The 14,825-nt window shown below is 38.9% G+C and overlaps 1 protein-coding gene across 26 annotated transcripts in view; it reads right to left on the reverse strand.

Moving 5' to 3' along the window:
- The window catches only part of EPB41 (erythrocyte membrane protein band 4.1), a 200,472-nt gene that overhangs the window by 12,802 nt on the left and 172,845 nt on the right, over positions 1-14,825 (reverse strand). For 13 of the 26 annotated variants that reach the window (XM_049105497.1, XM_049105493.1, XM_049105495.1 and 10 more), the window contains one exon: positions 3,557-3,685. The exons of 1 other annotated variant lie outside the window; for it this stretch is intronic. In XM_049105497.1, coding sequence (XP_048961454.1) covers positions 3,557-3,685 — 129 coding nt within the window. Of the gene's footprint in view, positions 1-3,556; positions 3,686-4,871; positions 5,322-14,825 lie in introns of all 26 variants that reach the window. 12 more of the 26 variants (XM_025447596.3, XM_049105406.1, XM_035713322.2 and 9 more) reach the window with 2 other exon arrangements.

Genomic DNA, 14,825 nt, shown 5'->3' on the forward strand with positions numbered 1-14,825 from the left:
TCCCCTTCATTAGAGGCCACCCCTGCTTTTTGTTTTGTTTTGGGATTTTTTGAGTACCCATTCAGGGATAATATATTCATATACAACCCTCTTCTTTCCCTCCTATAAACAGCATATGATTTATACCATATTCCACCATGGATTTTTTTTAAAGATTTATTATTTTAAAGAGGGTAGGTGGGGAAGGGGTAGAGGGAGAGGGAAAAAATCTCAAGCAGACTCCCCACTGAGTACAGAGCCTGACACGGGGCTCAATTTCACACCCTGAGATCACAACCTGAGCTGGAACCAACAGTTGGATGCTTAACCTACTGTGCCACGCAGGTGCCACCCACCATGCTTTTTTTATCTATTAATTTATCACATAGGTTATTCCTATCAGAAGTGTTTTTATTTATTTAAAAAATATTTTATTTATTTATTCATGAGACACACACACACACACACACACACACACACACACACACACAGAGGCAGAGACACAGGCAGAGGCAGAAGCAGGTTCCATGCAGGGAGCCCAATGTGGGACTCGATCCTGGGTCTCCAGGATCATGCTCTGGGCTGAAGGCAGTGCTAAACCACTGAGCCACCCAGGCTGCCCTATTTATTTATTTTTTAAAGATTATTTATTCATGGGAGACACACAGAGAGAGGCAGAGACACAGGCAGAGGGAGAAGCAGGCTCCATGCAGGGAGCCAATGTGGGACTCAATCCCGGGTCTCCAGGATCACGCCATGGGCCGAAGACAGCGCTCAACTGCTGAGCCACCCAGGCTGCCTCAGAAGTGTTTTTAAATAGCTGCACAGAGGGATCCCTGGGTGGCGCAGCGGTTTGGCGCCTGCCTTTGGCCCAGGGCGCGATCCTGGAGACCCGGGATCGAATCCCACGTCGGGCTCCCAGTGCATGGAGCCTGCTTCTCCTTCTGCCTATGTCTCTGCCTCTCTCTCTCTCTCTGTGTGTGTGACTATCATAAATAAATAAAAATTAAAAAAAATAAATAAATAGCTGCACAGAATTATATTAATTGGATATACTATAATTTCTTTAACCTGTTCCCTACTGATGGCTAGTTAGGTTGTTTCCATGGCAGTCACAATTTAAAGAGTTTTCTACCTTATGAAAGTAATTCTTACATCCTCTGGTTAATGATGTGCACAATCTTAAAGTAATTTCCTATTCCTTCCTTCCTTCAACCCCCTGTACTGTCAAGTCCTATTCATTCATTTCTGGCTCTCTTGACACAGCTCTTTCTTCTCATTTCCTCCAGCTACACTTCAGTTCTTTATAAGCATCTCTCCAGACCTGCTCTAGTCATATCCCTGTCTCCAGGCATCCCCCTACTTTAAAATATTTAGCACACAGCCTTAGTAATCATCTTCCAAAAATCACTGCTTCAATGATGCTGCTTTATCACCCCTGCTAAAACACTTTAAACAATCTCTCATTATTTACCCAATTCCACACTATAGACACAAGCAAGACGGATGCATACTAACAGTGACTGAGCATCCACGAACACACCAAACACTGTACAGACATCGTTTCATTTAATCCTCCTCCAAATCTTGCAATGGAAGGTGAGACTAGCCCCATCTGACAGCCAAAGAAACAGAGAGAGGGAGAGATTAGCGATTTGTTTAAAGTTATCCAACTAGCATGTAGTTGAGCTAGGATACAATTTCCATCTGTCTAATTGCAAAGCACGTGCTTTTAATTGGCAAGTGACACTGTTTCCTGAAAGGGATATCTCCTCCAGTTCATGGTGTGAGGATTAGCTGCAAAGATTTAGGTGAAATCACTCAGTCAGAGCTTCACATGGCCACCTTGTTCCTGTCATGCAGGCTTCAGCCAAAATGTGGCCTCCTCAGAGGATTTTCCTAACTATGCCAGCCTCAGAGGAACAACCTTTCATATAATCTCATATTCTCTAACTCTTTATCCTATTTAATTTCTTTATAGCACTTATCATGTCTGAAATTTGTAACTTGTTTATATGTTTTATCTGTTTCTCCTAACTATAACGTAAGTTCCAGTGACTAGGGCCTCTGTCTACTTTGTACATTGCTTTGGCCTAATACATAAATGCTCAACAAATATCTGTTTATATTTGTTTATCAGTTAATAGAAGGAAAACTTTTTCTACCTTTTGGCTTCTGTGAATAAAAAAAGGAAAAAAAATTCAACATAAAGCAACTCAGCTCATCCAAATTACCAACAATGGAGAAATTTTACTAAAAGTAAACAAAATTTTTATTTAAACAAAAATTTAAATACTTAAATTCTTGTGTGAGTTTTTTTTATTTTTTTTAAAAGATCTATTTATATATTTTGAGACAGAGAGAGAGCGTGTACATAAGCAGGGGGAGGGGCAAAGGGAGAAGCATATTCTCTGTTGAGCAGCAGGGAGCCAATATGGGGGCTTAATCCCAGGACCCTGAGATCATGACCCAAGCCGAAGGCAGATACTTAACCAACTGAGCCAGCCAGGTGCCCCTTGTGTGATTTTTTTTTTTTTTTAAGATTTTATTTACTTATTTGAGAGAGAGAGCACGAGCAGGAGGGAGGGGCAGAGGGAGAAGCAGACTCCCTGCTGAGCAAAGAGCCGGATGCAGGACTTGATCCCAGGGCCTTGTGATCATGACCTGAGCTGAAGGCAGATGCTTAACCAACTAACCCACTCAGGCGCCCCTCTTGTGTGATTTTAAATTTAATTGTAACAAATAATAATAATAATATTTTAAAGATTTGATTTTTAAGTAATCTCTACACCCAATGTGGGGCTTGATCTCACAATCCCAAGATCAAGAGTTGCATGTTCCTCTGACAGAGTCCTCCAGGTGCCCCATAAATTATATTGCAGCTGTTATTTATTTATTTATACTTTCACACATGATGCTTAATTCAAGTCCATACAGTGTCATATCTTACATAATCTTCAAAATAAAATAATGAGGCATGGGTGCCTGGGTGGCTCAGTCAGTCAAAGTGTCTGCCTTCAGCTCAGGCTCAGGTCATGACCCTAGGGTCCTAGGATGTGCCTGGTGTCAGGCTCTCTGCTCAGCGGGAAGTCTGCTTCTCCCTCTCCCTCTGCCCCTCCCCCAGCTCATGCTCTCTAATAAAATCTTTTAAGAAATAAAAAATAAAATCATGAGGCAGATAATAACATCATGGGTGGGGAGTGGAGGGGGGTGGCAGGCAATCAAAGCTCAGAGACGTTCAGTTACTTGTAGTAATTGGACTAAGTGGAGGAGCCAGAACCTGAACTCAGGTTTGTGTGACCCAAAGCCCATGTGCTGACCATTACACTAGACTGCCTTCCCTAACTGAATTGGGTGGATATAAGAAATCAGATGCAAGACAACTTTTCTTTTAATGAAGTACTTTGGGACATCCTTAGATCATCCTTAGGGTATATGATATCTAAGATCAGTAATCTCTTCTAAAAGGAATTAACCCAGAAAAGCCTGGCATTATCTGTAGCAAATGATTGAGAAAGAAGGTTCTTTATTGTGTTTACTCCAGTCTTTGCTTCTGAAACATCATATCATGTCCCACCTGGGCAGCCTCATAAGTGATGGTCTTGGTTTCAGTGTGAACAATAGGGACATCTTTGGTTGGGATTTCACTCTTCACCGAGTTGGCAGTATCTGAGATGGTGACGGTTTGAGTCTTCACCAGGGGAGGCTGTGAAGCAGTAAAGAAACAAAGTTACCAGAGTCTCCTGAAGGCTGTGGAGAACTAATCTTCTGACATTGATCTGATCAAAGTGATAGCTCTAGTCAAGCAAAGAGCTAGCTCAACCTCTGCCCAAGACTTGGACACTATTCCAAAGTAGCCTTGACAAAGTGTCAAATCATGAGGGATATTAAAAAACAGCATTACTGTAATCATTTTCATATGCTTAATGGAAAGCTGTAATATACAAAACACTTTAGACTGACCTTCAGTATTTGAATATAAAATTGTTTGCCAAATAACAGTCACTTTTGTTTGTCCTTGTGACTGTGCCATTATAATTAAGAAAATTAGTCACATTTCCTCCACTAACTACAAATGGTAGTACATGAAACAGCAATAGCATTGGATTGCTTTATCCTGGAATTTATTAACTTCTTTCAAATCAATGTCAGACATTCACTTTGAATTTATTGAGAAGGAACAATATTTGGAAAACTGGAAAGAAAATCATCATTTCTACCACCACCTGCTGATTAATCTCAGAATTTCAGAAGAATGAACATTAGTGGAGTATCAAAGACTTCTTGTCCATCAGTTCACCTTGCCAAAGACTACAGATCACCCTAATACTACCATTTGATTGTGATAAAGTGGCCATCCACCTTAGCATAGATTAGTGCCTGTGAGCATGGACGCCCTTATGAGTGGGGTCAGTGGGAGTGGTGGGCTGTACTATGTGGCGGCAATACATAAATAATTATTTGGGGTCTGAAATCTCAAAAAAGAAATCAGTTTTCAATCAGTCCCTCTTTTAATGAAGAGTATTTGAATTTTTTTGGCATGGCCTCAGAACACTAATGGCTGTTCATCATAAGAGTCTCAGAAACTCGCTTCTTTATATAGCTGATACTTGAGCAAGGAAAAGAGAAACCCACTTAAACCAGCTTCATAGAGATAAATAGCTGGAATTTACCCTCAAGAGTTTTAAGTCATCAGGGGAGAAAACATTTCTAGCCATGGAGTTAATTCCTCTGAATAAATTTATTTGTAGTAATCAAGGGCTTCGACTTTTGATTCTGAAAAAAGCAGAGAGGCCACTGCCTTCACCACCACCACCACCTCCTCCACAGAGCGGATTCTGGCCCTCTCCCAAAGTGAATCATTAGACCTGCATCATTGAATCGGTTACTACCTGGAAACTTCGAATGAGGGTGGGGAACTGGTTACCCACATGAGAGTCAAGAAATGATCCATTTTGCTTTCCAAGTGGCTCTCCTGGTGTAACATGTTCTTCACTACTCTCTGCCTTTTTTTCACCAAGTTGTCGCTGAGAGGAAGCTGGTGATACTGAGAACTTTAAGGCACTGGCCTGTTCCTCCACTCCTATACATTCCCCACTTGAGCCTCTTGGCATTTCCTTAATATCAAGATAGCCAGCTGCCCCCTGCTCCTTCTCTTCTGTCTCCTTGCTGCTTATGGAGAGGGAGCCAAACTCAAAGCTTTGTGGAGACTCCAACAGGGTGGTTATTTGGCTCTTACTAGAGATTACTGAATGCTTGGGACCATCCCATTCAGAGTCAGGGTTGGTAGATGGCCCCTTTGTCACGGCAGCCACCTCCTCTGTGAGAATGCCATTCATATTCTACAAATGAATGAACACATACAAAAGCAAGAAGATTAGGAATAAGTGGGGAGTATAGTAAACTCTGAGAATCAACAATGATTTTTAAGAGGTCTCAAAAATATTAGTACTAATATAAACCAAGAAACTTAGCTCCTAAGGTAGTTGAAAGGAAGAACTGCTGTTCACTATATTAGTGCTTAAGCAGTTCCGACCTCATTTTGGTCATATTTCTATAACCCTGTTAACTTGAGAAATAATTTTGATAAGCCTCACACAATACCAAGCACTTTGTGTTACTATGATCTTCCCTGGATAACACATATTCTTCATACTTAAAAGAGTTACTTTGCCATTCCTAAATACCTAACTCATTACTATGCACAGGGAACAATGCAATTTATCAGCCAATCAAAACATATTCACTGGGAGCCTGATCAGGATGAAAAACGTTTCATATCTCCAAGCCATAAATATCATCACACTAGCCTCTAATGGAGAACTTAAATCTTGACTTTGGATGGTAGGGATTAAAATACTGAATACTTCCAGAAAAGACTTAATCCAGTCATTGTCATGCAATTAAATATCAAAAGTACTGAGGTATATAATAAAAGTGAGCCAGCAGCTGAGATAGATTTCTTCATAGATGAATGACCTATGTCTGACCCCTAAGAAGTAAGTCCTAGAAACAGTTCCGTCCTAGGCCAAGTGCCTCACACCATAGGAAAAACAGGACTTCCAAGAGATTGTGGATGACAAGATAACATCACCATGGATGTATGTAATCTTAAAGTTTAAAGGGGGAGATACTATAGGTAGAAGAGAAGGAATTCATGTGAGTAAAAAAAGAATATGAGCCATATGAAAAACTCACAGTCTGACTGAAGCCAAATGTCAGGAAAAGTAACCATGTACCTGTGCTCACCAGAAAGCCATGTAGGCCTGGAATTTTGGTAAATATCAACTTCCCATAGTACATACCACCTAGGAAAGGACTCTTTTAAAAAGGGATTCCTGGAACCAGTGACACATGCCTGGATCAGCTCACACACGTTAGTACTCAAATCACATTCTATGCATTCTATTTTTTTTAAAAATCACTGCTTCTCTTTAACTTGTAAACCAACCTACATGGTGATAAATATAAACCAGTGACCTATTAAGGTGAGAAAAGACGCACTGCACTCAAGAACTTCAGGCCAACTTTACTTCTAAGCCATCTTGAAGCTGTCAACTCAAGAGCATCTCAGAGTGGTACAAGCTGAATTCAGACCAGGCAGGACTGAATATGAATATTACATACTGCATGAAAAATGCAATTGAGAGGACAACAGAAACTGTTTCTGTATGCAGACGAATCAGAGGTACGTAAAATATTCTTGCTAAGGGTATATGAATTTCCTCATATTTAAAATGAGAATAATACCTGGTTTGACTCATGGGGTTCTGAAGATCAAATATAATAATACATGTGAAAGCACTTTGTAAATTCTCAAGTACCATATAGAGTCACTTAATTCAACCAACATTCTGAGCACCTATAATATGCCAGGGCCTTACTTACTAGAATAAATTAGTTGTTATTATTTACACACTATTACTTTCTAGGGCACTTTTCTCACCATTTCTTTTGAGTCAGACAAGCTGTTAGAGCTGTCCAAAAATAGATTAGCTGGTAATAAACAAATAGACTTTTTCAAATTGCTATATGCTAGCTCTAGCACTGTGAATAGCATATCCAAACCCACTCACATGGAGAAAAACTTCACAGCTTTTCCAAACAATTTTGTCACAATTGAGAAGGCTGATTTATAACCAGGAAAATACCTAAGACAATCCAGTTCGAGCCAATTTTAGACCAGTCTGCTCAAGTGATACATGGTGGTCTGTCATCAAGAAGCCATTTGTGAACTGAACATTGCTTAGGCCAGCAACACCTGGCCCAAAATTGCCTACTGTTGAGTAAAATTAGATCGAGCAATCTTTTTTTTTTTTTTTCCAAAGCATGTATGGTGGAGACCACAGATAAAAGCTGCAGCCAGAGTAATATCAATTCAACAAATATTTACTGATCAGTTAAAATGTGTTAGTCATTGGCAATAAAAGGAAAATTAATAACAGCTGGGTTAGATTACCACTTAGAGCATTCTCACATATGGTCAAATGAACCTCCCCAGTTGGCTCTGTTGTCCAGATCTGGACAAAGCCAACTACTTACTGGACATCTTCCCAGCCATATGGAATGCAATATGCCCCACACTAAACTCATCTCTGTGGCTGCCTAGACCTGCCACCCCAACTTCCTCCATCATTTCTGTTATATTGGTAAGTGGCACCATTATCCATCCAGTCTTCCATGCCAGAATCCTGAAATCATCTTCAATGCCTTCCTTATAGTTACCCACCAACCCCCGTAAACTGCATCAAGTCATTTCCATTCTATTCCATTTTTTCTTTCTTTCTTTTTTTTTTTTTAAATTTTAGTTATTCGTTTGAGAGACAGAGATAGAGCACGAGCAGAGGGGAGGAGACAGAGAGGGAGAAGCAGACTCCTCACTGAGCAGTGAGCCGATTCAGGGCTGGATCCCAGGAACCCAGGATCATGACCTGTGCTTAAAGCAGACACTCCACTGACTGAGTCACCCAAGTGCCCCTATCTGTGTTTGTTTCTATTCCCACCTTTACTGTCTTCATTTAGGCTATTGTAATGCCTCACTTAGCTTACTACTAATGCCCTAAACAGTTTTTCTTTCTTGCTTCTTTCTTTCCTTCTTTCTCATCTCAAACCTTCTTTGAACACATCCTCTACTCTGCTGCTAAAGAATTTGTATTTCTAAAATGAAACACTGTGAACTTCATTTTGCAGCTTAAAACCCTTCAGTGGTTCTTCACTGCCTCTGGTTAAAGTTCAGACCCTTTAGTAAGACATAGAAAATACTTAAAAAAAAAAAAATAAAAGAAAATACTTTAAAATCTGACTCCTATCTCTCCAGCTTCACCCTGTCATACCTCCACAGACACCCTTCTTTCCATTAATTCAAGACTATTTGCAGTTCCTAGAACAGAGCATAGATCTCTTTGCAAACCCCTCCCCCCCACCTTTGTAAATATTGTCAACATTGTTTCTTTTGCCTGGAAGTCCATCCTCAGCTCAAGTGTCAGTTCTGGAAGTTTTCCCCTAACTGCCTAAAGTATGCAGATGCTATTCCTCTTTAGTTCCTATTGCACCTTGTCACTGCTGATTTAGTAATCTGTCTTTCTTATTAGACTGTGAGTTCCTTGGAGGATGGGGCGGGGTGGAGATAAGGACTTCCTATGTTAGTTAGCTCTGTATCTCTCTAGTACAGTTTTTGGCACATAATAGATGTTCAGTAAAAACTTGCTGAAAGTATATTCAATAAATCCAGGTAACTTGAGAACTTCTGCTTGATCTTGTGCTATTCAAAAACTGAAAAGGCATGCTTAGACAGAACCTAAAACGTGGGAGTGCCTGGATGGTTCAGTCGGTTAAGCATCTGACTCTGGATTTTGGCTCAGGTCATGATCATTGGGTTGTGAGTTCGAGCCACACTTTGGGCTAGGTGTGGCGCCTGCTTAAGATTCTCTCTCTCTCTGAAACCATGAGAGACTCCTAACTCTGGGAAACGAACAAAGAGTTGTGTAAGGAGAGATGGGCAGGGGGGTTAGGGTAACTGGGTGATGGGCACTGAGGAGGGCACCTAATGGGATGAGCACTGGGTGTTACACTATTTTTTGGCAAATTGAACTTCAATAAAAACAAAAAACAAACAACAAAAAAAGATTCTCTCCCTCTCCTGCTGCCTTTCCCACACATTCTCTAAAAAAAAAAAAAAAAAAAAAAGAAAGTACATAGAAAGTGGCCCACTTGATCAGACCCACGGTCTCGTCCAGCATTCTATTTCCTACATCAGCAAAATAAGAGGAAAACTGATGTTATTCGTGTTCACAACATGCCAGGTAGTACACTAGTCGCTTTAATGTGTTTTCTCACTTAATTTTTCACAATCTCACTATGAAGTAGTCACTCTGTATTTTATAGATGAAGAAACAGAGATTAAGCAACTCAGACCTAGCTAAGTGATGTAGATAGGGTGTAAAACTAAGTTGGTTTCTAGTTCTAAAATCTATTTCTTCCATGACAACAAAATATTTCAAGTAAGACCAGAGGACATGTCCTATTATGTTCAAAAGAAGGTACACCAAACATGACTATACGTTTGAGAAGTACCAAGACTGTCCAAAGTCCTCTTAGAGTCTGAATTGAGAAGTACCAAACTGCCCAAAGTCCTCTTAGCAGAGTCTGATTTCAGTGTCCAACACTATACTTTTAAAAATAAGGAGAAGGCTGAAAAGCCAGAAGAAAAGATTGAAGCAAAAAGAAGATATAAAACTTCCATGACATGACTACCAAACTTTGGCATACAACGTAAGTGAGGAATGTTAACTGACAGTGTTGTGCCTTTAGCTATGACCATCAGCAAGGGCTAGTGGATTATATAAGATTCTGCACAACAGCATATACCAAATTGGCCTGGAAACTTTGAAGGAATCTTCTCAGTGTATGAACAAATATAGGACTGTGTCTGAACCTCCACAGTAACTGACAAAATTGAAACTTAATGTGATTCAAAGGTGTTAATTCAGCCATTGCTTATCTAGACTGATGGGGGATTTAGAAGAAAGATGCTACAAGAATAAGACCAGCTGCCTGTACGAAGTCCAGCCAGGCTATCTAGTTGGTTTCAAGTACAGGAGAAGCAAGAATGTTAGACAAATATTTAATTGAGAACACTATTGGAAAAATTTCAGTTTTATTTAAAAAGTGAATGGTTCCTGCTAAGTATGGTAATTCACTATTATCTTTGGGGTAAAAAAAAAACAAAGGTTTTTGTTGTTGTTGTTGTTGTTTTCTAAATTAGAGGTTTTCTTTTGAAAAGTATTTATCATAGAAGGATTATGTCTCAGGATCACCAAACCCTGTGCAGGTATGTGCTCCCGTGAGTTATAAATTACTGCTCCCTTGATTTAAAGATTCCAGACATCATTAAGGGCAGGAAGTGGCTGCTTTATTTTGTTGCCTCTACATTAAATGCAATCCACAATCTTTTTCTGTTCAGGTTATTTTTGAAGCAAGGTATTTATACATTAGACCAATGAAAGAACCATAGTTATGTTTACAAGACTATCTTATCCAATAAGCATGACAAAGAAAATAAATCCTGAAAACCTTCCTAAAATTTTGCCACATAAGAAAAAAAACATACAATTTTTTTTTTTTTTCCTGGAGGGGCCAGGTAGTAATTTTTCCCACACACATTTGATTGCCTATTTCCTTCTTTAGTGAAGACTGATTTTACCTCTGGGTGGCAAAAGAAAAGCAATTCCTGTCTGTATTAGAAGGAAGAAAAAAACCTGCTGTTGTCTCACTTTATCTTTCTATGTATTAAAATCCTGGGTAGGGCGGGGGGTGGGAGTGAATGGGTGACGGGCACTGGGGGTTATTCTGTATGTTAGTAAATTGAACACCAATAAAAAATAAAAAAACAAAAAACAAAAAACAAAAATAAAATAAAATAAAATAAAATCCTGGGTACACAGATAAGGATCAAGAGAAGAACAGCATTATCACTCCCAACTTGCCATGTGACTTCAGGGAACTACTTTCACCTCAGGACCATAATTAAAATGTTGGCATGAGGGAAAAAGGAAAAGAAAAAGCTAACTTCAAAGACTAAACCTTCTCCCTGGTAACATGCTATGTTTTCTTTCTTATCCATTTAAAATTTTTATTTTCCTATGTGTATTACTACACACATGATAAGACTTCAAGGCATACTAAAATATCAGTAGTAGTAGTAGAATTGCAAATAATTTTTTAAAGTAAGTTCTATGCCTAATGTGGGGCTCGAACTCATGACCCCGAGCTCAAGAGTTGAAAGTTCTACCGACTGAGCAGCCATGGGGGCCCCAAGAATTGCAAATAATTTAATTTCTTTCTTTGTGTTTTTCTGTATTTCCTAACTTTTCTAAAATAATATGCATTACTTTTGTTATTAAAAATGTTATTTAAAAAATAAAAAAATAAAAATGTTATTTAATTATTTTCTCATGCAAGCTTTTGTATCTGGTTTCATAAGTAAATGACTGATCTACAAAACTTGAAGAGTCTGGTAAACAATTTATAAAGTGCTCATCAGGGCAGCCCCGGTGGCACAGCGGTTTAGTGTCGCCTGCAGCCCAGGGTGTGATCCTGGTGACCAGGGATCGAGTCCCACGTCGGGCTCCCTGCAGGGAACCTGCTTCTCCTTCTGCCTGTGTCTCTGCCTCTCTCTCTGTGTCTCTCATGAATAAATAAATAAAATCTTAAAAAAAAAATAAAGTGCTGATAAATCCTCAATGTCCTCCAACCATTTAAAAACAGTTAAAAATAAGGGCACCTGGGTGGCTCAGTCAGTTAAGCATCTACCTTCGGCTCAGGTCATGATCCTGGGGTCCTGGGATGGAGACCAAGTTGAGCTCCCTGCTCTCAGGGAACCTGCTTCTCCCCCTTTCCTCCCCACTCATGCTCTCTCTCACTCTCTCTCAAATAAAAAAATAAAATCTTAAAAAAAAAATGAAAACAGGGGTGCCTGGGTGGTTCAGTTGGTTAAGCGTCTGCCTTCAGCTCAGGTCCTGGAATCAAGCCCCATGTTGGGCTCTCTGCTGGATAAGCTCTTGCTTCTCTCTCCCTCTGCCTGCTACTCGTCTCATTTGTGCTCTCTTCCCTCTCTGCCAAATAAATAAAATCTTTAAAAAAGAAAGGAAAAAGAAACAATAGTTTCCTAAAAGAAAAAATAGTTAATAGAAAAAATGATAAGTAATGTAAGCAATTGGTAACTTACATAAACATTGTTTTATAAGAATATAATATAAAACCTTAGTAACTTAGCAAGTGGATTTTAAAAGTGAAAGTCAGTGATTATAGACTTACTGTATCTGAGTGGAAAAGAAATAGCTCAACGTTAAGGTGTAACTTCATTCTATTTTAATGTTTTCTGATTTAAAGATGCAGGGTGAGTGAAAATATGGTTCTATCAGTGATTTAACCCCTCAGTAGATTTTTTCATCAGATAACCCGCCTCTGAAATCAGTAAAGACACACAAAGAAAATTACTATTGTCTTGCCAGTCATGATAGCAACTGGCAATATAAAATATTAAAGATTGGGCAGCCCGGGTGGCTCAGCGGTTTAGCGCCGCCTTCAGCCCAAGGCCTGATCCTGGAGACCCTGGATCAAGTCCCACATCGGGCTCCTTGCATGGAGCCTGCTTCTCCCTCTGCCTGTGTCTCTGCCTCTCTCTCTCTCTCTCTCTCTCTCATGAATAAATAAATAAAAATCTTTAAAAAAAGATATAAAAAGAAAACTTCTTAAAAAAAGAAAATATTAAATATCAAAGAATCCTAAAACTTGATCTGAACAGTAACTCTGGATTAGTGATATATACTACAAATCAACACTATCACACTTCAATCAGAATGATTTATATTTTTATTTTTTTGATTGAGTGTCCTGCATGCACCTCAGGCTTAAATCTTATTGTATTGAAATCAAGTATGACAGAATGACTAAACAAATTCAATAAACGGTTGTTTAATTGCCATCTCAGAAGAGAAAAACATCTTTGGTGCGATTTGGGAATACATGAAAGAAATAAGTGATTCAACCCCTAGGGAACTTAGATTTGGCTGAAGATATTGAAAATGATATGTAGAGATGGCAGTTAAATATATTTACACTAGACAAATTTGTCTTATGGTGGTGGCAATGGTAGGACCTTAGGGGAGAAGGCAATTTTTATCAGAGCTGGTCTCAAGATTAACTTACTTTTAATTTGTTGGTGCATTCTCAGGTATTTATATATATTTATATATATTATATATAATGTTACACTAGGCACCAAAATAAACCAGTCAGTAATGTTATTGAGTCCACACAAGCAGAATTAGACAGCTGACAGAACAATTTTGGAAGAAAGAAGACAATAATCATGTCAATTATAAAGCTAACCTCTAACAAGAGTCCTGGAATCAATATATGTTGAATTTTAAGTCTGTGAAAAAGATGCTTTTCCCTAATATTGTATTCAATGTTTCCTTTAGAATACCTGTGAAAAAATTGGCTTCATATATGTCCAGAGGGAGCAGAGGGAGAAGCAGGCTCCACGCAGGAAGTCTGACATGGGACTTGATCCCAGGACCCCAGGATCACAACCTGGGCCAAAGACAGATGCTCAACCTCTGAGCCACCCAAAATAATTTTTTTGATGAAGCATGAATAATTATTAGAGATACAAAATGTCATTGGTTTGACAACAATATGTTTTTGGTTTGTTTGCTTCTGGATACCAATCTAGGTTTCTTTTGACGTTGTGTGTAAGGTTTGATCTAATTAATGGGAATTTAATCTATTGATCTAAATATCCCCAATAAACTACTATTAGGAAACTACTAATTATTTTCTTCTAAAAAGTTCAATTCCTTTTATTGATTTATTTTTATTTTTTTAAATATTAATACTTTATATATTTATATATGTAAATATATGTAAGATGTATAAACACGGGGCTTGAACTCACAACCCTGAGATCAAGACCTGAGCTGAGATCAAGAGTCGGACGCTTAACCAATTGAGCTGCCCAGGCACCCCTATTGAATGACCTTTATACCAGACAAAATCCCTGAGATCCCTGTTTCAAAGGCAGGAAAGGCCTCATTCCTCATCCTTATCTTCTGGTTCCTACACAGTGAAAGAGATCCTATTTCAGGTTCTGGGACATTGTGCAGGACTCAACTTGGGGAATTTAACTTAAGATAAAGGAGTCCAGCATTAATCAATTCATCAGTAGCTTCAGGATCTTAGAGAACCATTTTCATTTCGAGAGCCATTTTTAATACCCAGTTTTATAAGTCATTAGGGTCTCAAATTCTAACCTTCTCTTTAATTCACACTCTGTAATTTTTACCACATTTTCATTTGGAGACTGAGTAACTTAGGAGACAGCTGTGGCATTACAGAATGTAACCGGACTGAAACATCAAAAGACCTGGGTTCTAGTTCCAGTTCTTTCACTTAAAAACTGATTATTCTTTGGCAGGCCTTTCAACCTCTGAGACTCAGTTTTATCATATGAAGCAAGAACATCACTGCTATGGTTTTTATGAGGGTTCACTACTTAGGTGTTCACCGTGAAGTGACCGGCAAATACTAGATACTATTTGTCTTTGTACTCTATTTCTGAAAATATTACTTTTTGCAAAGAAACATGAACCAGAGCAAGAAAGACACCTAGTCCCTACTTGGAAGTGTTTCTGAGCACTCAAAGTGGGCCAACCCTATAGATTTAACTAAGGCTGGTCCTCCTTTCAGTTAAACAAGTTCTCAGCCAGTTCTCCTTATATTTTAGAGAACATCACCTGACTGAAATTTGAAGAAAGAAATTGTTACAGAATCTAAGAGTTAAA

The sequence above is a fragment of the Canis lupus genome, chromosome 2 (assembly GCF_003254725.2).
Source record: "Canis lupus dingo isolate Sandy chromosome 2, ASM325472v2, whole genome shotgun sequence".
In the NCBI taxonomy this organism is placed as follows: domain Eukaryota; kingdom Metazoa; phylum Chordata; class Mammalia; order Carnivora; family Canidae; genus Canis; species Canis lupus.